Source organism: Quercus robur, chromosome 10 (assembly GCF_932294415.1).
Source record: "Quercus robur chromosome 10, dhQueRobu3.1, whole genome shotgun sequence".
Classification (NCBI taxonomy): domain Eukaryota; kingdom Viridiplantae; phylum Streptophyta; class Magnoliopsida; order Fagales; family Fagaceae; genus Quercus; species Quercus robur.
In genome coordinates this window covers 32,633,944-32,656,600 of record NC_065543.1, presented here as the reverse complement: position 1 = coordinate 32,656,600, position 22,657 = coordinate 32,633,944, and the positions used below count along the sequence as shown (strand labels likewise).

General features: G+C 34.3%; 1 protein-coding gene across 1 annotated transcript; it reads right to left on the bottom strand.

Annotated features, from left to right (window-relative positions):
- Nucleotides 1–21,179: 21,179 nt before the first annotated feature.
- LOC126703039 (uncharacterized) lies at nt 21,180–22,107 on the bottom strand. Its single transcript, XM_050401940.1, has 2 exons — nt 21,589–22,107; nt 21,180–21,307 (listed from the first exon to the last, which is right to left on the bottom strand). Exons 1-2 carry the CDS (start codon nt 22,064–22,066, stop codon nt 21,270–21,272), a joined length of 516 nt encoding a protein of 171 aa, XP_050257897.1. The 5' UTR covers nt 22,067–22,107; the 3' UTR covers nt 21,180–21,269.
- Nucleotides 22,108–22,657: the final 550 nt, after the last annotated feature.

The window sequence follows — 22,657 nt, the reverse complement described above, 5'->3', positions numbered from 1 at the left end:
AATTACGAAAACTTGAATTTAAACAATTAATTGATGACATGACTATTAATCTTTGATCACTGTGAAATTTTTTAAGCGTGAAAAATATATGAAGATAATGTAATCCAACGGTAGATTTGTCGAAATTCACATCAAATTAAGAAGTATAAGGTTGGGTTCAAGTTACACTTGATGTAACTCTAAAAAATGTTACACCAGCCAATAACTTATTGTTGAATTCATATTTTGAAAATCCAACCATTGGACCTCATTTTCTATATGTTCTTAACATGCATGTCAATTTTCTTGCCAATCGAATGTAATTTACCCTTTGATCTTTAAACTCATCTTTTATGCTTTATTTTAAATTACGAAAACTTGAATTAAAACAATTGATTGATGACATAGTTATTAATATTTGATCACCATGAAATTTTTTAAGCATGAAAAATATATGAAGATAATGTAATCCAATGGTAGATTTGTCAAAATTCACATCAAATTAAGAAATATAAGGTTGGGTTCAAGTTACACTTGACGTAACTCTAAAAAATGTTACACCAACCAATAGCTTATTGTTGAATTCATATTTTGAAAATCCAACCGTTGGATCATATTTTCTATTTGTTTTTAACATGCATGCTAATTTTCATGCCAATCGGGTGTAATTTACCATTTGATCTTTAAACTCATCTTTTATGCGTTATTTTAAATTACAAAAACTTGAATTAAAACAATTGATTGATGACATGGCTATTAATCTTTGATCAACATAAAATTTTTTATGCATGAAAAATATATGAAGATAATGTAATCCAACGGTAGATTTGTCAAAATTCACATCAAATTAAGAAACATAGGGTTGGGTTCAAGTTACACTTGATGTAACTCTAAAAAATGTTACACCAACCAATAACTTATTGTTGAATTCATATTTTGAAAATCCAACCGTTGGATCTCATTTTCTCTATGTTCTTAACATTCATGTCAATTTTCTTGCCAATCGGATGTAATTTACCCTTTGATCTTTTAACTCATCTTTTATGCCTTATTTTAAACTACGAAAATTTGAATTAAAACAATTGATTGATGACATGGCTATTAATCTTTGATCGCCATGAAATTTTTTAAGCATGAAAACTATATGAAGATAATGTAATCCAACGGTAGATTTGTCAAAATTCACATCAAATTAAGAAATATAAGCTTGGGTTCAAGTTAGATTTGACGTAACTCTAAAAAATGTTACACCAACCAATAACTTATTGTTGAATTCATATTTTGAAAATCCAACCGTTGGATCATATTCTCTATTGTTTTTTAACATGCATGCCAATTTTCATGCCAATCGGGTGTGATTTACCATTTAATCTTTAAACTCATCTTTTATGCGTTATTTTAAATTACAAAAACTTGAAGTAAAGCAATTGATTGATGACATGGCTATTAATCTTGGATCACCTTGAAATTTTTTAAGCATGAAAAATATATGAAGATAATGTAATCCAACGGTAGATTTGTCAAAATTCACATCCAATTAAGAAATATGGGGTTGGGTTGAAGTTATACTTGATGTAACGCTAAAAAATGTCACACGAACCAATAACTTATTGTTGAATTCATATTTTGAAAATCCAACCGTTGGATCACATTTTCTATTTGCTCTTAACATGCATGTCAATTTTCTTGCCAGTCGGATGTAATTTACCCTTTGATCTTTAAACTCATCTTTCATGCCTTATTTTAAACAACGAAAACTTGAATTTAAACAATTGATTGATGACATGGTTATTAATCTTTGATCACCATGAAATTTTTTAAGCATGAAAAATATATGAAGATAATGTAATCCAACGGTAGACTTGTCAAAATTCACATCAAATTAAGAAATATAGGGTTGGGTTCAAGTTACACTCGATGTAACTCTAAAAAATGTCACACCAACCAATAACTGTTGAATTCATATTTTGAAAATCCAACCGTTGGATCACATTTTCTATTTGCTCCTAACATGCATGTCAATTTTCTTGCCAATCGGATGTAATTTACCTTTTGATTTTTAAACTCATCTTTTATGCCTTATTTTAAACTACGAAAACTTGAATTTAAACAATTAATTGATGACATGGCTATTAATCTTTGATCACCGTGAAATTTTTTAAGCATGAAAAATGTATGAAGATAATGTAATCCAACGGTAAATTTGTTAAAATTCACATCAAATTAAGAAATATAAGGTTGGGTTCAAGTTACACTTGATGTAACTCTAAAAAATGTCACACGAACCAATAACTTATTGTTGAATTCATATTTTGAAAATCCAACCGTTGGATCACATTTTCTATTTTGCTCTTAACATGCATGTCAATTTTCTTGCCAGTCGGATGTAATTTACCCTTTGATCTTTAAACTCATCTTTCATGCCTTATTTTAAACTACGAAAACTTGAATTGAAACAATTGATTGATGACATAGCTATTAATCTTTGATCACTGTGAAATTTTTTAAGCATGAAAAATATATGAAGATAATGTAATCCAACGGTATGTTTGTCAAAATTCACATCAAATTAAGAAATATAGGGTTGAGTTCAAGATACACTTGATGTAACTCTAAAAAATGTCACACGAACCAATAACTTATTGTTGAATTCATATTTTGAAAATCCAACCGTTGGATCACATTTTCTATTTGCTCTTAACATGCATGTCAATTTTCTTGCCAGTCGGATGTAATTTACCCTTTATTATTTAAACTCATCTTTCATGCCTTATTTTAAACTACGAAAACTTGAATTTAAGCAATTGATTGATGACATAGCTATTAGTCTTTGATCACCGTGAAATTTTGTATGCATGAAAAATATTTGAAGATAATGTAATCTAACGGTACATTTGTGAAAATTCACATCAAATTAAGAAATATAGGGTTGGGTTCAAGTTACACTCGATGTAACTCTAAAAAATGTCACACGAACCAATAACTAATTGTTGAATTCATATTTTGAAAATCCAACCGTTGGATCACATTTTCTATATGTTCTTAACATGCATGCCAATTTTCATGCCAATCGGGTGTAATTTACTATTTGATCTTTAAATGGGAAGACGAAAAAATAGAGGGAAATTTAAATGTCTATTGCGGCGGTCCAACCTGCCGCAAAAAGGTGTACATATTGCGGCGGGTCAATGACTCGCCGTTATATCTAAGATTAATGCCGCTAAAACAGGTCTATTGCAGCGGGTCATTCGCCCGCCGCTGTAGTCTGCCGCAAAATACTTGAGCTATTGCGGCGGTTCATTGACCCCACCGCTATATCTAAGTTGAGTGCCGCTAAAACAGGTCTATTGTGGCGGGTCATCAGCCCGCCGCTGTAGTACGCCACAAAATATTTGAGCTATTGCGGCGGGCATATGGAACGCTGCAATAGATCTCATATACAGCGGCAGGCCAAAATAGCGTTGCAATAGGCGACATATAGCGGCGGTTTTTGCACTTGCCGCAATAGGCCCACCACAATTGCTTAGTTTTCTTGTAGTGCCTCCATCTTCCGGTTCCACACAGTTGTCGGTAAGTTTCAGTTTCATGTTCTGTTTTATTCTATTTTGTTTTTTATTTTTCTTTATTTGGCTTGATATCTGGGTTATTAGACAAGAAGGTAGTGTAGCAAACACAATGTTTCTACTCTCTCTCTCTCTCTAAATCTTTCTATTATTTGCCTTTTGTTTTTTTTTTTTTTGATCTTAGTTTCATATTCTAGGGTTTTTAGGTTTATTGTGTTTATGCGATCAAAATTTGGGCAATCTTGATTAATTTATAATCTGGGTTTGCTTTCATTTGATTAAAAAATGGGAAATTTCATTGTTTTTGTTGGGCAATTTGGGTTTTAATCTATGACTTATTATCTGATTTTTGTTTTCCTCCTTCCTGTTTTGATTTTTTTAGTCAAAGATATATTTACTAATTTCAATTTTCGCTTAATTTCCGATTGTTACTAAGGGGTTTGTGTTTTTTTTTAAGGCTAACTTTATAATCTACTTGATAATTTAATGTGCTTTTGATTTTAATCCTATCAGGGGGTTTCTCTACTTGAAAAAAAAAAAGTCAAAATTAATGAAGATTTGATTGGTTGGTTTATAATCTGGATGATTTAGGTTTTATATCTATAAATCATTATCTGATTTTTATTTTACTCCTCCTTGATTTGATTGTTTTAGTCAAAGTTGTATTACTTAATTTGATTATAGCTTAATTTTTTTATTGTTATTTAGGAGTTTTCAGGTTTTGTTTAGGCCATGAAGGAATGAGTTGCCCACGACTCATTCCCCAATCTCTTGAAAAAAACAATTCTGGTATTTTCACGCTATGTGAAGTCCTTGCTTTTTACGAATATAGGTATATGATGTTTAGTTAATCAAATACCCAAATCAAATCTAACTTTAAAAAAAAAAATAAAAAAAAAATAAAAATCTCAATTGCCCAAGTCGCTTCCTTGTTTGATATTTACGATGGCTTTGGATTGAAGTGGAGTTCATCGGAGCTCTGGTGGTACAGTGGTCGTGGCTTTGTTCCCTGAATGGTATGGTTGAGATGTGGGTTTTTCTTTGTGGGTTGGGTATTGATTATGGCTTATGAATGATGTAGTTGACATGTGCATTCGTGTGGTTTTGTTAATAATTGGTTAAAACTTGGAATGTATCTTGCCATTTATCTTCTTTTAAAGACCATATAATTTAATCAAGTGGGCTTTTCTTTCTAATTTGATTTTAAAAACTTTTTGCTTCTTCTTCATCAATAGAGAGAGAGAGAGAGAGAGAGAGAGAGAGAGAGAGAGAGAGAAGAAGAAGAAGAAGAAGAAGAAAAAACAAAAGAAATGGAAAGAGATGATAGACATTGTCATAGTTGGCGGTGGCATTGGTGGTCTTACTACTGCTCTTGCTTTTTATAGGTACTCATCACTTCGATCTCTACTTCTTTATATATATATATATATATATATATATAGACACACATATATAGGACCACTAGTATATATAATACGTGTGATGAAGCTCTTTTTTATTTGAGTTTAATGTAATTTTTCAATTTGAATTTATCTAATACTAGTGATGTTACACAGAAAAGAATTTTTAAGAAACTAAAATTTAAGAATTGAAATGGAGTAAACTGTTGAGTCTAGTGTGTACTAGTTTTTGGGGGAAAAAAATGTATTAAACGTGCGTGACATATCATTTCTCTAAAATAAATAGAGTGTGCCAATTTTTAGGAAAAAAGTTTCTCGAGTAGTTTCTTTTGTTTTTGAATTTTGTTGAATTACAATTTTAACCCTATATTTTATTTTTTAAGAATAACGATTATCTAATTAGCTTAAGGGTATTTTTGGCATTTTTTGAAGGCATAACTAACTTTCTGAATCCTCTTAATATATATATATATATATATATAGAGAGAGAGAGAGAGAGAGAGAGAGAGAGAGAGAGAGATGGGTTCAAGTTACATATTTTCTAAACCATTGGATTTAGAAAAGATCCAACGGTCAAAAAAGACACTCATTAATACTAACATTCTGATTAGGATCTCATTAATTATTCCATATTTATTACATTCCATACATATCTCTAAATCCAAAAAAAAAAAAAAAGAAAAAGAAAAAAGAAGAAGAAGTAAACATCCCTCTCTCTAAATTTTTTTTTTCCTCAATTTCTCTCAAAAAAAAAAAAAAAAAAAAATCCTCTACTGCACATCTCTCTGTCTCTTTCTCCTCCACCGCTCTTCCACCTCCACAGCTAGGTTGCAGGCAGAGGAAAAAAAAAAAAAGCCGATGCACAATTGGTTAGTCTTTCACTTTTTTCCCCTTATTATAATTTCTTAAATAGAACTATTTTATTGTATTCAATATATTGTAGTATAGACGTTGAAAATTTTGGTGGGTGTTGTGGTTCTTTTTATATGCAATAGGAGTCTTTTAGTTCTTTTTATATGCCCTATACTATGTACTATTCGTGCCATAACACCTTCTTGATTTGCATCGGACTAGCTTAACTTGCCAAGTTTAAAGGCACACAACTACTTTTACACACACTATTCCTTCATTCAATTTCACATGTTACAAATTTTTTATTCCAAGTTTCCACTGACAAATATTACTACATATCTTGATTTAATGTGAAAAAAATGGAGATAAATAGATTTGTTCCATCAAAAACTTCAACATACTCGATGAACCTATCAAGGGCTATCATTTATGTTGGATGGCAAGCAATATGTATGTTTAATTGTTAAAAGGAATTACCATTTTCTATAAATGGTCCTTTGGGTCCAACACTGTAATTTCAATTTGAATATTTATGGTTGAATATACTTCTGAACAGTTAAAAGGAATTACCATATTCTATAAGAAAATAATAATAATAATAAAAGAGTTCTTTTTATATGCAACTATATTTCCAGAACAACTTGCTATTGACTAAATCTATTGGGTCTATTAGTTCTTTTTGATAGTTTTTAGACCCCTTAAAACACAATTGATTTAACCTAAGTAATTAGCCAATTTGTTACTTAGTTCAATTTAACAAATCTAGATTATCACAATTACAAAGATCATATCATGCAAAGCAGCAGAAAGATAAATAACACAAGATATGATCACCCAGGAAACCAAACCAGTAAAAACCTGGGGAGGATTTGACCTAGCTATCCTCAAGATAAACTTGAATCCACTATCTTGAAAGAATCGAAGTTCATACAATAAGACTTACAAGCCCCCACGCTCGACTTCTTATTGCTACCAACCAGTAGAACTTACTGACACGACCATATGCAAACTCCAAATCCACGGACCCCTTCTTTCTTGGATTCACCACCAGATATAAGCACACCCACTTGTGTTTTCTTTAAGCTTCAATGGCAGCAACCGAGTTGATCATCAAGGTGTAGATAATATCTTCTCATTGAAAACCCTAAGTTTGTGTAAAGGAGAGCTCCTCTAGATCTCACAAAAGATTTACACAAACAGCAATATGAGTAACACTAAAACATGGCTAGGGTTTGCCTTTTATACTTAGGACAAATTAGAAAACCCTAAAATGTTTTAAACAACTAGGGCTAAGTTGGAAATCTATAGAAAAAAAACATTCTGCCCGAGATTCGATCGATCGAGCCTAAGCTTCGATCAATCGAGCCAGGCCGAAATGCATAATACTTTCTGCATTAGCTCGATTCCAACTTTACATAAAATGTACAACTTTGAGCAAGACTAAAACACTTCTAAACACATTGTTTTGATCATGGTTTGTCAACAATACACATTAGAATTCTAAATACATAAATACCTAAGTCTTTAGAACCTAACACTTTTTATATGCAATAGTAAATATAATGTATCAAAACAGCTATTGCATGTGTAGATATAACCTTTGTTTTTCTATTGGGTCATCTATTGTTTTTTAAACTTGTAAGATTTCCTCTCTAAAAAGTTAATAATTGCCACCTCCCTCTTTTTTTATATTTGGGGGTGGGGGTGGGGGTGGGGGTAGGGGCGGGGGTGGTGGTCCCTTCATCTAAAGATAACAACGCCTTGTGAAAGTAGTAGTACTAACTTGTTCTAATTTTTTTAAATAGGTTCTTAAAGTAATATTTATTGCTTATAGTGATTATGGAGTAGAAAAAATGATCCTTAGACCTCTGCTTCACCTGGTATTGGAGTGATTATGGAGGTGTGAGAGTGATTATTGAGCAGCAAATGCTATTGTATCTATTGTTAGTTGTTACTGCTAAATGTGTTTATGTTAGTTGTACACTTAAGACTCCCATTGATTGAATAAAATCGCTTCTTCATGTTATGGGGAGAAATACATGGTACAAGAAGGGTGTAGATGCATGAAAGCATGATTTCAAAAACAGATAAGAAATCAAGCAAAGAGAGTCCTACTTTAGATAGAAAGAATTAAAGTAGAGGACAAACAAAAAAGACAATTAAGTCTTAGACTCCTTTTTCACCCACAAAGCACGAGTTTTTGGCCATGAAGATGAAAAGGCACGTGTCCTAGTATGTCTACTAAAGGACATAGAATAATTAGAATTCTCCTGAAAGTGAGTTAAAAAGCCCAAACCTTTTAATAACTCTCTAAACAAAGGTGTAGGTCCATGAGAGAACCTGTGACCGTTTGGACAATTGCTTATAAGGATACAACTTAAAACAATTAGGACGAATGTGTCCAGAAACACCACAATGGTGACAAACATGAGGTCTAAAAAAGGATTTAGAATTAGCCAAATCAGTTTTGGATTTCATACCTTTATCACCTTTTTCAGATTGTGGCACAAAGACATTCCTTAATCCAAAAGCCGTGGAAGAGGAGGGGCTGGAGGAAACAACATATCCTAAGCCAGTCTTGTCAGAACTAGGCTTTTGAGCACTCAATACCTCATCAAGCTTTGCACTAGACATCCTCTCTATTTGAGTTCTAGCTTAACTAAGCTCAAATTTCGAGATTCTTGACCTTCTTTTCTAATGAGGTGTTCTCTATAACAAGAGTCTCAACTAACCTTGTAGTCTCATCTTGTTTGACTAACAGATCATCTTTTTCAGTTTTTACCTCATTAAGCTCTTTTTTTACAAAGATGAGAAGTCTTCTCAGATTTTATAAATTCAGTGCATAGCTTATCATAAGCTTTTTGAAGGGTCATCTTATTGGGTACTTCATCGTCAGAAGAATCCTCACTATCATTAGCACTCTCCACAATCACCTTATCGGTTGAGGCAGCAAAAGCCAAAATGTGACTACATTCACCCACATACTCATCAGAAAAGTCATTCTCAGTATCACTCCAAGTAGCAACCAACCCTTTATCTTTTGACTCATTGGTCTTTTCCTTCATAAGGTAGTTTGGGCACTCTATCCTCATATGACTAAAACCTTTGCACTCATGGCACTGGATGAGGGGTTTCTCACTCTTACCCTTCCCAGAGGATTTAGATTTCCTAGGAAGTTTGCCCTTATCCTTTTTCCTGAACTAAAGAAGCTTGATAATCTCATCAGTTATGAAGATTAGATCCTCATCCTCATCATCATCTTCACTTTCATCTTCATCTTCAGAGTCCTCAATCTCTTCCTCTATACCCTTAAGAGCCAATTTTTACTCTTTCCACCTTTTCCCATTGAGCCTAATCCCATCTCATAGGTTTGAAGGTTCCCTACAAACTCAGTTAAAGGAATTTGATCAATGTCCTTTGCTTCTTCAATGGCAGTGATCTTGGCATGAAATCTTTTAGGTAAGGACCTAAGGATTTTTCTAACAATCTTGGATTCTGCTATAGATTCTCCAAGATTGAAGGCAGAATTCACAGTATCCATGAGTTTAGCATAGAACTCATCAAATGTCTCATCCTCCTCAATCCTTATTTCTTCAAAACTACTAGTGAGTTTTTGAAGCTTCACAGTCTTTACTACCTTGGTACCTTCATAGGTGGTCTCAAGAATGGTCCATGCTTTCTTGGCAACTTCTATGGATGATATTTTCTTGAATTTCTCATTGGTCACCCCACAAAATAAAGCATTCAAGGCCCTACTGTTGAAATTTACCGCTACGATTGTTGCATCATCCCAATCCATCGACACTTCCTTTGGCTTAATCTAGCCAATTTCAACAGCTTGCCATACCTGTTCATCTAAAGCCTGCAAAAAAACTTTCATACGAACTTTCCAGTACGCATAATTAGTTCCATCAAATAAAGGAGGAATCAAAAGAGATTGTCCTCGATCCATGACAACAGGGGTCAAGGATCACACTCAGGAAATTAATCCAATCAGAGTGAACCTGCTTTGATACCACTTGTTGGGAAATTTAGACCCCGGTTGATAGAATTAACAAGTTTTAAACCCAAGTTGTTAATTAGATTTATTATAAATAAAACTTGTTAAAACAAACAAACATTAATATCATGTCAAAATCATGCAGCGGAAAAATAAATAAGACAAGATATGATAACCCAGGAAAATCAATGAAACAAACTAGTTTCATAGTAAAAAACCTGGGGGGAAACCTTCCCGAAAAGCAATTCACTATAGTAAAGAGAAGTTTTAGATCTAGTACAAAACCTTTGTCCCTAGACTCTACAATCCTCGTAGATGAACTCACAGCAGAAACCTTCTACCGCTTCAGAACTTCTGAACTTTTCAATATATGAATGCCACTCTTTTTGCACAGATCCCAGTACGTGACTAACCAATGATGCATGACTCCCAATATGTGACTAACACACCAACTAGAAGAAGATGTTGGCTACAAAGTTCTTCACTTCATCGACAATGAAGATCAAGAAGCACTTGGTTATAAAACCCTAAGGCTCAAAGATGCAGTAGCTTCTTTTAGAGAGAATAAGGCATCAGTCACCTTTTGTATATGTTCTCCTTGTATTCTCTTTTGTGATGGCTTCTAAAATAAGCCTTATACAGGTCTAGGGTTGTGAGAAAAGAAACCCTACACATACATGTCTTCATGGGCCAAAAATCAGATCTGAAAATATGAATTCCCGTAACCTCAATCGATCGGGAGGTGTCGAGGAGGTTGATAGCTTTAAACTTCGATAGATACAACTATCAAGAAGCTATCGAGGAGCTGTCGAGGAGACAGGAGCTTTCTCAATCGATCCACCTAGCTATCAAAAGGTGTCAAGATTGCGATATCTCTCAACTGAAGAGCTCGATAGATAGCCTAGCTGTCGAGAGGTATCGAGCAGCTGTCAAGATATCTGTCTGCAGGTGTTGAGGTATCTGTCCAGCTTTAGTAAACAACTTTTCTTTACTTGTTTCTTGGTCCAATCTTCATGGTTTTAATACTAGACTTGAACAACATGTTTCTTGAAGTATTAAACACATCCTAGATCTACCCAAATACAAGTAAAGTGCGTTTTGTCAAAAAATTAGCCAATTACATAAAAGAATGACATATGTTCTTAACAAGTGAAACACATATGTCCTAACAACTACCCTCCATATATATGTTGACATGGATCAAAGACTAATAGCTAAGGTTCTTAGCTAGAAAATTTCAAATAGTATTCCAACATAGGTTTTTAAAAAAACAAAATGAAAAAACCAAAATGTATTGTTTTGTCATGATTAACAACATAGGCCCTTAAACACTTATATTTTAAGCTACTTGGATTCTATATATTTCAATTCCACCAAGTGAAGCTCATTTTGTGATTCTCTTTAGCCACATGTATCTAAAGTAGAAAAAAAAAATGTAAAAGTAAATTTAAAAAAAAAGATATATATTATTACAATCAAAATAAAAAATTAAAAAAAAGACTAAAAAATGAAATGAAAAATCTCACTTTATGCTAAATCATCAATATTATTGGCATCAAACACTATCATGTTTTCTTCATCTTGGTAATCACTTCCTTCGCCAATTATGTTGTTTACAAATACAACGATCAAGACCATAACCCCCCCTCCCCCCCCCCCTCCCCCCCCCCCCCACAAAGTTGACAAGATCGTCTTTTTGTTATTGCATGAGCTAAGGATATTTCAAGCCCACCTTTAATTCTTCCAACATGACCCTGTTTCTTGGTGCTTTTCTTTAGACCTTTGGTTTGTGATACATATGGATCTTTTATATTCAAAGGAACATTGGGAGAGCAATCTTGTACTTCAACAATTGCAGCTGATTCACCACTCTTGTGATGCATATTCATTTCATCATTTTCATTACCTTCAAGTAGTTGATTTTCCATTCCAAAAGCTTTCTTAAGGGTCTGGTCTAAGTCAGAGATGATCATTTCATATATATCTTCAGATTTTTTAGCAAGGTAAGACAATTGACTTACACGATGACAAACATGGATGCTTCGTAAGGCTCTTGACATATGATGCTCATCCTTATAGCTTGATCTATATTCTACACTTCTGATTTCTTTATTTGCTTCTTTTGTCTAGCGTTGTAGGATGTAGTGGCTAGGAATCTCAAAAATATTTTTAACTTGAAAGATCAATAACATGCGCCTATAAACAATCCCTATAAACTCAAAAAGTTGGTAATCACATTCACAAACTTTTGATTCCAAGTTCAACTTCACAATAAATGCATCATCTGGATTAAAGGAACTTGTTACTTTGTACTTATAAAAAGTTCCATTATTCTCAACCTTTTCCTTTGAAAAATGATTACCACTCACCAACTCTTTTTGGAACTTGCTAAATATGGTTGTTGTGTATATAGAAGCAACTTGATGCTCTATTTTTGAGCCAATTACCAAAGGACTTTTATGTCTCGAATCAAAATCTTCCTTTCTTTCTTTCTTAAAACGGTTGTCCATTGTTTTTGCAAATTTGACCACAAAATCCTGTAATGTAGTTCTCGAGTTAACAAAGGAGTTAAAATTTTCATTGATGCTTTCACTTCTCTGGGTAGTGTTCATTCCTGCAAAGAAAGTATATCTATTGTACACCGGTATCCATGACTCTCGAATATTATATAATCCTTAAACCCATTCTTTTTTGTCCAAGCCATAAGTTAATATTAGGCTCTTCCAAGCCTCCTCAAATTTTTTCACACTAGGTGACTCACATATGTATCTCTTCAACTCACGTTAGAATATTGATTTATTATGATATATATGGGAATGTTTCTTTTGAAATTTCTTCTTAATATGCCAAAGGCAAAGATGATGATGAGTTCTTGGGAATACCTTTGCAATAGCTGCACCCATGGCTAAATCTTGATTTGTAATAATAGATAGCGGTTCCTTCCCCCAAATTGCTTGAAGCCAAGTTTCAAACAACCACACAAAAGTTTGTTCTGTCTTATCTTGCAACAATTGACAACCAAATAAAATTCATTGACAATGATAGTTTAACCCCATAAAAGGAGCAGATGGCATATCATACTTGTTTTATAAGTCGTGTAAAATGTCACTACATCCCTAAAGTATTGATAAGCCATTCTTGATCAAGCATCCACCCAAAAAAAATTAACCATGTGGTCAACATCATCACATTGAATTACATAAAAGAAATTGGAGTTTTCAGCCTATTGTTTTTTACAATAATTAAGGACAGCTAAGGCATTTCTAGCATCTAGATTTTTTCCCTAACATCTCTCAAGTGATTCCATTTGAGCCAAGTACTATTCGATTTAGTAGCCAACACCTATAGCTACAACTAATACATCGAATATAATATCAAAGTCCCCTCTCACCAATGCGTAAACATGTAGCTACAAAACATATGTTCCTTAACTACATATGAGACAATAAAGTTTGGAACAACTAATAGGCCCAATCAAAAAATTGAGGTTATATATACACATGCAATAGCTATTTTGATACATTATATTTACTATTGCATATAAAAAAGAACTAATAGACCCAATAGATTTAGTCAATAGCAAGTTGTTTCGCAAAATATAGTTGCATATAAAAAGAACTAAAAGACTACTATTGCATATAAAAAGAACCACAACACCCACCAAAATTTTCAACGTCTATACTACAATATAGTTGAATACAATAAAATAGTTCTATCTAAGAAATAATAACAAGGGAAAAAAAGTGGGAGACTAACTAGTTGTGCAACCAGCGGCTTTTTTTTTTTTTTTTTTTTTTTCTTCTATCGGTGACCTGGCTATTAAGGAGGAAGAGTAGTGGAGGAGAAAGAGACAGAGAGACATACAATGGAGGAAATTTTTTTATTTTTTTTTTAAAGGTTTAGAGATAGGTATAGAATGTAACAAACATGAGATGATTAATGAGATCCTAATAAGAATATTAGCATTTGACCGTTGGATTTACTTAAATCTAATGGTTTAGAAAATATGTAACTTGAACCTATCTCATATATATATATATATGTTCTCTCTGTCTCTCTTTTTAATTATTATTATTTTTAAATTAAATGAAATAATGTGTACAACTACATACATACGATGGTTTTGGTCTTGTTCCACTTAAAAAAATCAAAAACTTTTATCACAATAGTTTTGAGTTTATTACAACAAAAAATTTCATTGCAATAAACATTTTTTCTTGTTGTGAACCATGCCTGTATATTACGAGACAAAAGAAAATGTTATATATAGAACCTTAGAATTAGCCTATTACTTAGATATAGTAAGTATTAATTAAGAAAATTATGTGCAATTATTGACATGTAGTAAGTATCAAGAAAACAATGGGTTGAAATTAAACCTTAAGACAATATTAGGGTTTGGTTTGTTATATAGGTCCAATCTATAATGAGCAAAAGCAAACAAAAACTCTAGGGTTTGATTTTTTTTTTTTTTTTTTTGAAACCCTATTGTGTTACTTATTGGTCCACTTATTGGGTCACTCAATTAGCCCAATTTAAGTACAAAACTTTTATTCTAGGTTGCAAAAAATTTAAAAAAACTTAAGAATTTAAAATAAAAGTTGAAACCTTAGATTGAGAATACATGTTGATGTGAATAATGAAAAAGGGGAAGTAAAAAAGAATAATGTATTGTTCAATAATAAGGGGGTTTTCTAAAATTGAAAAGTAATAAAAAAAGGTATGAAGATAAAAAGCCACCAGGTTATCCTTTAATAAATATAAAATTTTAGTTATCCAATAACACTGGAAATAAATTTTTAAATTTTGATTGACATGAGTTTTTGTTTTGCAAGAGAAGATATGCGCTAACATGCAAAGTTCCATCACATATACAAATTTTGGCACTAATACTCTAAAGATTGATCTCCAAATTTGGATGAGTTCTACCATCACAAATCTTGCCACATGCAATGATGAACTTATTGGCCCTAACACTAGCACCGTCTTGAAAGATAGCATAGCAATGAGCCTAGAGAAAGTAACCACGCTAGTTAGCAATTAGTTGGCTTCTGTGCAACAATTACCTAATGATATGTAGTCAGTGACAATTTTCAATCGTGGTTTACTTCATACGACTGGAAACTCATTCAAGCAAGTGAGATTTCAATTAACATTATAATGGCTTCTGATGGATCTAATCGCTACTAGACCACCACAAACGCAATTAAAATTGCACCAACTATTAGATCAAACATTTTATGGTCTATATCAAGGAACTTACCTATAGAGAATACGTGTTTATCTCAAGTGACAAATGGAATATAATGATGGTTGGTGATGGTATCGACCTGACTATCACCTACCCTGACTATCATCTTAGGTGATAGTCAGGTCGATACCATCACATTCGGTAACTAACAAATGGGTCAGCCACATTCGGTAATTAACAAATATCAACATGTCCTTTTATTTTATTTCCTCTTAGCGCAATATTTATCTTAAATAAATATTTATTAAACAATTACCACCTTGTTTTGAAATTATAAAAAGAATATATTTTGTACATCAAATTGATTTCTATTCAAGGTAAACTAATTTGGCTATGCACCATTAGTGCTAAAAACTAACCTATATGCATGCAAGGACTAAGATAAGATGCTAAACATTTAAATAGTATCACAAACATTTTAATTTTAATGTTGTCATATTCTAAATTTTCTTGTGTAGTTGTTGATGATAAAACTTCATAGTAGCGAACATGAAATTCGAGAAAACTGTAGTACCAGAATTGAAGAAGGCCAAGCTGTGGCATTTCTATCCAAGTCTGACCTATTAGTCTTTTATTGTTGCAGCATTAAGGGATATCGGGATACCTTATATTCGCACTTTAACTATCAATTCTACCTTGAGTGCCAAGTAAGTGGTATATGATATATGATCAAGAGAAGCACTATCTGGATAATCTAACACAATCACTGCCTAATACAGACACAATTTTTGGGGAGGGAAAGTACAAATATTTAGAGAAAATGATATAGAATTTTGGTTGTTTCTAATGAAACAATTGATATGTAAAAGAACAAAAGATAACAAAGGGATAAAATTTAGATTTGATGGAGGAAATCCTAACCTGTGGGAACCTTTAGGATTTGATTGAGGAAATCCTGACCTCTAGAAACTAATTAGGATTTAATTTGATTAAATTTCTCAAATATTTTATACCAATTGCTACAGCTTAACAATCGAAAAATAAGGACTCCTCAACATTTACAGTCTAAAAACAAGGAACTACCCACAACATGAGTTACAATGACTCAACTACCCTACCTATTAGGACTCTAGCTAACTACTTAAAACAAACTCCAACATTACAATAAATAAAAGATAATAACAATAATAGCAAATATCAAATTCTAATGTTGATAAAATAATTGTAAATAAACTAAATTACTAATGGTACCTATTATTTTTCAAATCACTTAGTTGTTGGCTCCTATATATTTTCATAAATTTGGAGGTGCGGACCTAATTTCCTCTCAAAATCATACTCTCACATAGCTTGGCAGACCATGGAGGCCTTATTCTAGAATAGTGTTTATGTAGTCTTATATGAGTGGAGTACTCATAGTGCAGGAAGGGTGGCTACAATGGAATGAGAGCTTGAATCGACCTTATTTTATGGAGAGTACAATAATCATTGGCTAGGTCAAGTACAGAGAAGTGGGTGAGGTGGCGAAGTGTTCATATGTTTTAGATTCTTTTCAAGCCTAGCATTACAGTCTCTTTGTTTCTCTTTGGAGAATCATGGTTGCCCTCTACTGGTGTCTCATACATGGAGGATTGGCAAGCTAAAGATTTTATTTTATTACCCATATCATCAAAAAAGCTAGCATAGATTAATTAAATAAAGGATGTGTTATATATGAACTCTAACGTGCACAATATAGCAGTAGTGTTTTAACGTTTTTATTCATAAAAAATTCATATATGTAATGCTTTTGAAGATGCTCTATTATGTTTTTTATTTTAAGTAACACATTTTGGGTTTTTTTATTTATTTTTTTTTTTACAAGAAAAAATGTTTATTACAATGAAAAAAATCATTGTAATAACATTTGTGTCATTGCGATGTTTGATGCGAGTTGTTACAATAAAACTTGAGGAAATAGATATGTGCAACCAAAAAAAAATTCCATTGCCATAAACTCCAAATATTTTAATAAGAACTTTGATACAATTATATATATGTTGTTGCAATAAATAATTTACAAATTTGAATATTTTGTAATAATATACTATTACTTCAAAAATCTTATTGCAATAAAAAAATAATTCTAATTATATTATTGCAACGATATATTTATTGTAATAAAAATTATTTTATGTTTGTCATTGAAATAGATTATAAAATAATTGATATTAAGTTATTATAATGATAACTTATTGTATGGACTAGGAATCCTCCTAAAGCTCTTGAGCTTGACAATGATTTGAGATTTTCAAGTAATATGACCATTGAAGAAAATGAAATGGTGAGGAAGATGATTATAGTGGGCTTGTGGTGCATATAGTCATACAGACAAATCCATTTAATAGGCCATGCATGAGTAAAGTGATTGAAATGTTAGAAGGAAACATAGAAGGCCTGCAAATCCCTCCAAAGCTTGTTTGTCTTCTCCACAAAGAACACTTGTAGAAAAATCCTTCACCACATTAGTATTGTGAAAATATATTTCTAGGTAGGGGCGGAGCCAGAACTTAGAGTTAAGGGGGGCAGCTTTGCTGTTGGTTGTGTGCAGTGACTTCAGCCTTCAACTTTGTTACTACTTAGTCGCTTAGCTGCTAGTTGTTTAAAATTTTTTAAACGGTCAAATTGTTTGTTTTAAGTAAAATTGATTGACTAGGCTTAATTTTTTTTTTTTTTAGTTTACTGTTGATAATTTTTGTTATTGTACTAATTTTTTTGGGCTTGTATATTTCTTTTTTAGATTTTAGACTTATAAACATTTTTTAATGGTCTTTAAAATGTGGAAAATGTTTGAACTACAAACTTTTTTACAAATTGCTGATAATGTAAGTGGTGAGCCCAAATACGAACCAATAAAAATTTGTTACCTTAACCGTTTGTAAAATTGTTATAGAAAAATTTGTGACTATATCAATAATATTTTTAAGTGATCAAAAGTGTAATTTTCTAAAACAAAATTGCTAAAATTAGTACCCATATATATAATAATATTTAAAAAAAAAAAAAAATTGGGGGGGCCATTGCCCGCCAAGTCCAACCATGGCTCCGTCCATGTTTCTAGGTACATTTTTATCATCTATCTCTTTAAAAAATCTTACGTAGTTTAAATTAGATACGATATGAGGTAGTATTCATGGCATAACCATTTGGTACTTTAATATCATTCAAATACTCTCAAGAAATAGTTTCTTTCAAAAGACTAATTAGTGTGCAGGTCGATGCAGTAGTTAGCTAAGGCTACCACTAAGGTTATCTATTTATTATTTATGATTGTTAGAAATACTGAAAGATTGTATTGTATTTCATAATAAGAGAATATACATCAGAGCCTTATATAGGAGGCGTAAGTGTGCGGTACAAGTAAAGTGTTGTACAAGTAAGGTAATTGGGCCTAAAGCCCATAATATAATATAATATACATTAACAGCCCCCCTCAAACTCAAGGTGGATGTGAGACCAACTTGAGGTTGTCAACTAAATCACGAGTGCGTCTCTTAGGAAGTGACTTGGTGAAGATATCTGCAAGTTGATCTTTGGAGGAGACGGAGAAGAGCTTAAGAGCACCATGGACAAGATGATAACGGATAAAATGACAATCAATCTCAATGTGTTTAGTCCGTTCATGAAAGACATCATTGTGAGCAATATGAATGGCACTCTGGTTGTCACAATAAAGGGGAGTAGCAGAGGAGGTGGACACACCCAAATCCTTAAGAAGCCATCGTAGCCAAAGGAGCTCAGATGTGGTATCAGCAAGGGCACGATATTCTGCTTCAGTACTAGAGCGGGCCACAAAAGTTTGTTTCTTACTTCGCCAAGAAATCAAAGAAGAACCAAGGAGAAAGCAATAACCTGTAGTGGACCTGCGATCAGTGGGATCCCCTGCCCAATCAGCATCAGAAAATGCACGAAGTACAAGAGGAGACTGAGCTGAGTAGAAAAGGCCATGGAAGAGAGTGCCCTTCAGATATTGAAGAATGCGCAGAACAGCAGCATAGTGAGTAGATCGTGGAGCAGACAGATACTGGCTCACCTGATGAACAGCATAGGAGATGTCTGGACGAGTAACTGTGAGATAAACTAGGCTGCCAACCAATCGTCTGTAAAGAGAAGGATTAGACAATGGTTTCCTCCCCGAGGGTGTCAAATGCGCATTAAGTTCAACCGGAGTGTCAACAGTCTTGCTGTCAGTGAGTCCAGCTCGAGATAAAAGGTCAGAAGCATACTTGGCTTGAGTAATATAAAGACCATCTGTGGAATGAGTAATTTCAAGACCCAAGAAATAACTGAGATGTCCAAGATCTTTCATCTCAAATTGCTGACTGAGAAAATCCTTGAGGTCTTGAATGCCACTGAGGTCATCACCAGTTATGATCATATCATCCACATATAGAAGAAGCAAAATGGTGCCTTTATCAGTACGACGAAGAAATAAGGCAGAATCATACGGACTGGCAGTGTAACCCAAGCGAAAAATAGTGGAGCTGAACTTGGCAAACCAAGCTCGTGGAGCTTGTTTAAGACCATAAAGTGCACGTCGAAGATGACAAACCTTGTTTGAGTCAACAGAGAGACCAGGAGGAGGTTGCATATAGACTGCTTCACTCAAATCCCCATTAAGGAAAGCATTTTTAACATCCATCTGAAAAAGATCCCATTTACTAGCAGCAGCAACAGCTAAGAGGGCACGAACAGATGAGATACGAGCAACTGGAGCAAAAGTCTCTTCATAATCAATCCCATACTCCTGTGTAAAACCTTTTGCAACAAGACGAGCCTTGTAGCGCTCAATGGACCCATCAGAGCGAGTCTTGATCTTATAGATCCACTTACAACCAACCACAGACTGTCTAGGAGGGAGAGTAACCAGATCCCAGGTATGGTTTTTGGTTAATGCATCAAGTTCCTCTTTCATTGCAATCTGCCATAAAGGGTCAGTGGAGGCCTCACGATAGGTTTGAGGCTCGTGAAGTGTAGCAAGGGCAGTGTAACAATGATAGTCAAGTAAATGTGTAGGAATGGATCTTACCCGGGTTGAGTGGCGATGTGGAATGTCTTGTGGAGGATCTTCAGGTGGAGCAGGAGCAGGGGACCCAGGCTCAAGGTGGGGTAGCTCGTCATCAACCTGTTCATCTTCAACCTGTCTAGGAGAAGCATCAAAAATATCTGGAGAGAAGTCCAAAGAAGGATCAAAAGTATTTGTAGAAGGAACAAGAGACTCGTCTGGAAAGATTTCTAAAACAGAGGAGTTAGTCAAGGAAGAACGAAAGTGAGAGAGCTCAACAAACAATCGGTGTTCCCAAAAGACAACATTACGAGAAACACGAAGACGATGAGAGACAGGATCATAACACCTATACCCCTTTTGAGTTTCTCCATAACCAAGGAAACAACAAAGTCTAGATCGAGGCTCAAGTTTGTGGTGCTCATGAGGCTGAAGAAGAACGAAACAAGCAGATCCAAAGGATCGAAGGTGATGATAATCAGGAGGTGACCCAAAGAGACGCTCATACGGAGTCTGATTATGGATGACAGCACTTGGAATGCGATTAATCGCATGAACAGCATTAAGAGCAGCTTCACCCCAAAATGGGGCAGGAACTTTGGCAGAAAGAAGAAGAGCACGAACAGTGTCAAGAATATGACGAAGTTTTCTTTCGGCTCGACCATTTTGCTGAGAGGTACTTGGACAAGTTAGATGATGCACAGTGCCATAGGAATGTAACAAAGCTTGAAAAGCATATTGAGTATATTCAAGAGCATTATCAGAACGAAAAGTTTTGATACGTTTGGAGAATTGGGTTTCAACCATTTTGGCAAAGTTGCTGTATATTGGTAAAATTTCAGAACGAGATTTCATAGGAAATATCCAACTATAACGAGAATAATCATCAATAAAGACAACAAAATATCGAGATCCACCAATACTAGCAACAGAAGAAGGTCCCCAAACATCAGAATGAATTAACTCAAAAATACTATTAGAAATGGATTCACTGTTATTAAAAGGCAAAGCTGGTTGTTTTCCTAATTGACATGAAGTACAATCAAAATTGTCTTTGGACACAGAACCCAACAGACCCCTAGAAGCTAACTGTTGTACCCGAGAAGATGATGCATGACCAAGACGAGAATGCCAAAGTGCAAGAGAAGGTAAGGAAGAAACTGCAGCAGCTGCAGCAGCAACAGAAACAGGAGCAACAGGTGGAAGATGAAGATTGTCCACGGGAAACATACGCCCAACTCTAGGGCCGGTCCCAAGCTCTTGTCCCGTCCTCGGATCCTGCACAATACACCCAGAATAGTCAAAAATAAGGCGATAACCTAATTCAGCTAATTGTCCCACAGAGCACAAATTATAGGATAGGTCAGGTACATGGAAGACTTCAGGAACAGAAAGGTTAGAGGTTGAAACAAAACCTAAACTATTTCCATGCATGGTGGAACCATCAGCTATATGAATATTTAGAGGATGTGGTGCAGGGTCAAGTTTGGAGAATAAGGATGAGTGAGGTGTCATGTGATTGCAGCAGGCAGAATCAAAAAGCCAAGTTTGAGACTTACCGGGTAGAACAGATAGGGCAGTGGAAAGAGATGCATTACCAGCCATACGAACAGCCTGAGCTATGATTTCCTGTAGTTCAGTGGGGGAGAGGTTGACAGTGGATCCAGAAGACTGGGACTCAGCTGAGGTGGAAGCCATTGGCAGAGTAGGCTCAGTATTAGCAACAGCAGCAGTAGATTTGTTGCGACGGAAACAAGTCTCAATGGTGTGGCCAGAACGCTTGCAATAGTTGCAGACTTTTTTGTTGGACTGCTTGCGACGATTGTGAGAGCCAGAGGAATCACTTGATTGCTGAGGTTGCTCTATGAGTGGAGTAGATGGAGTAATAGCCAAAACATTGAGCTTATTCTGGGCTTGAAGGGTTGCAAGACGAGCTTCTTCTCTAACTAACTCATTCACAGCAGTATCAAGAGAGGGAGCAGGACTGCGATTTAGAAGCTGACCTCGAATGGGCTCAAAGTCCTTGTGAAGTGACATCAGGAATTCATAGAGGCGAAATTCATCTCTGATGGAAGCATATTGCTAAGCATCCTTTGAGCATGCCCAAGTTGGATCAGAAAGGTCAATTTGGTCCCAAATGTAGCGAAGCTGATCATAATAGTCATTGATGGATTGCCCTGGTTCTTGCCTGAGTTGATGCAATTCAACCACTAACTGATATTTCATGGATCCATGAGTAGTGGAGTACCTTCTGGCCAACATATCCCATGCAGATTTTGCATCATCAAAGCTGCCCAACAGATTGGAAATAGAGGGAATGGAAGTGTTTCGAATCCATGTGAGGATCATGTGGTTATGACTATCCCATTCAATCACGCGACCAAGAAAAACAGCATCTTCTTCACTTGCTCCCTTGACAGGAATAGTCATTGCACCAGTACAATAATGCCAGAGCATGCGACCCTTAAGAAAACTGCGCATAGCTTGAGACCAAGATAAGTAATTTTTATTCCCCTCCAATACAGTATTGATGGGGCGAGGAACAAAATTATCCTTTTTATCCATTTAGAGACACAATATGCAAAAACAGACAGCAAAAATGAAATCTACGCGAAAAACTGGGTAAGG

What these genes read in the sequence shown, in the direction of transcription:
- LOC126703039 (XM_050401940.1), bottom strand. Translation starts at nt 22,066, where the DNA reads ATGTCACTTCACAAGGACTTTGAGCCCATTCGAGGTCAGCTTCTAAAT. An exon ending in TGCCCTATCTGTTCTACCCG is followed by an intron (nt 21,308 to 21,588) that starts GTAAGTCTCAAA and finishes TGTATTGTGCAG; the next exon opens with GATCCGAGGACGGGACAAGA.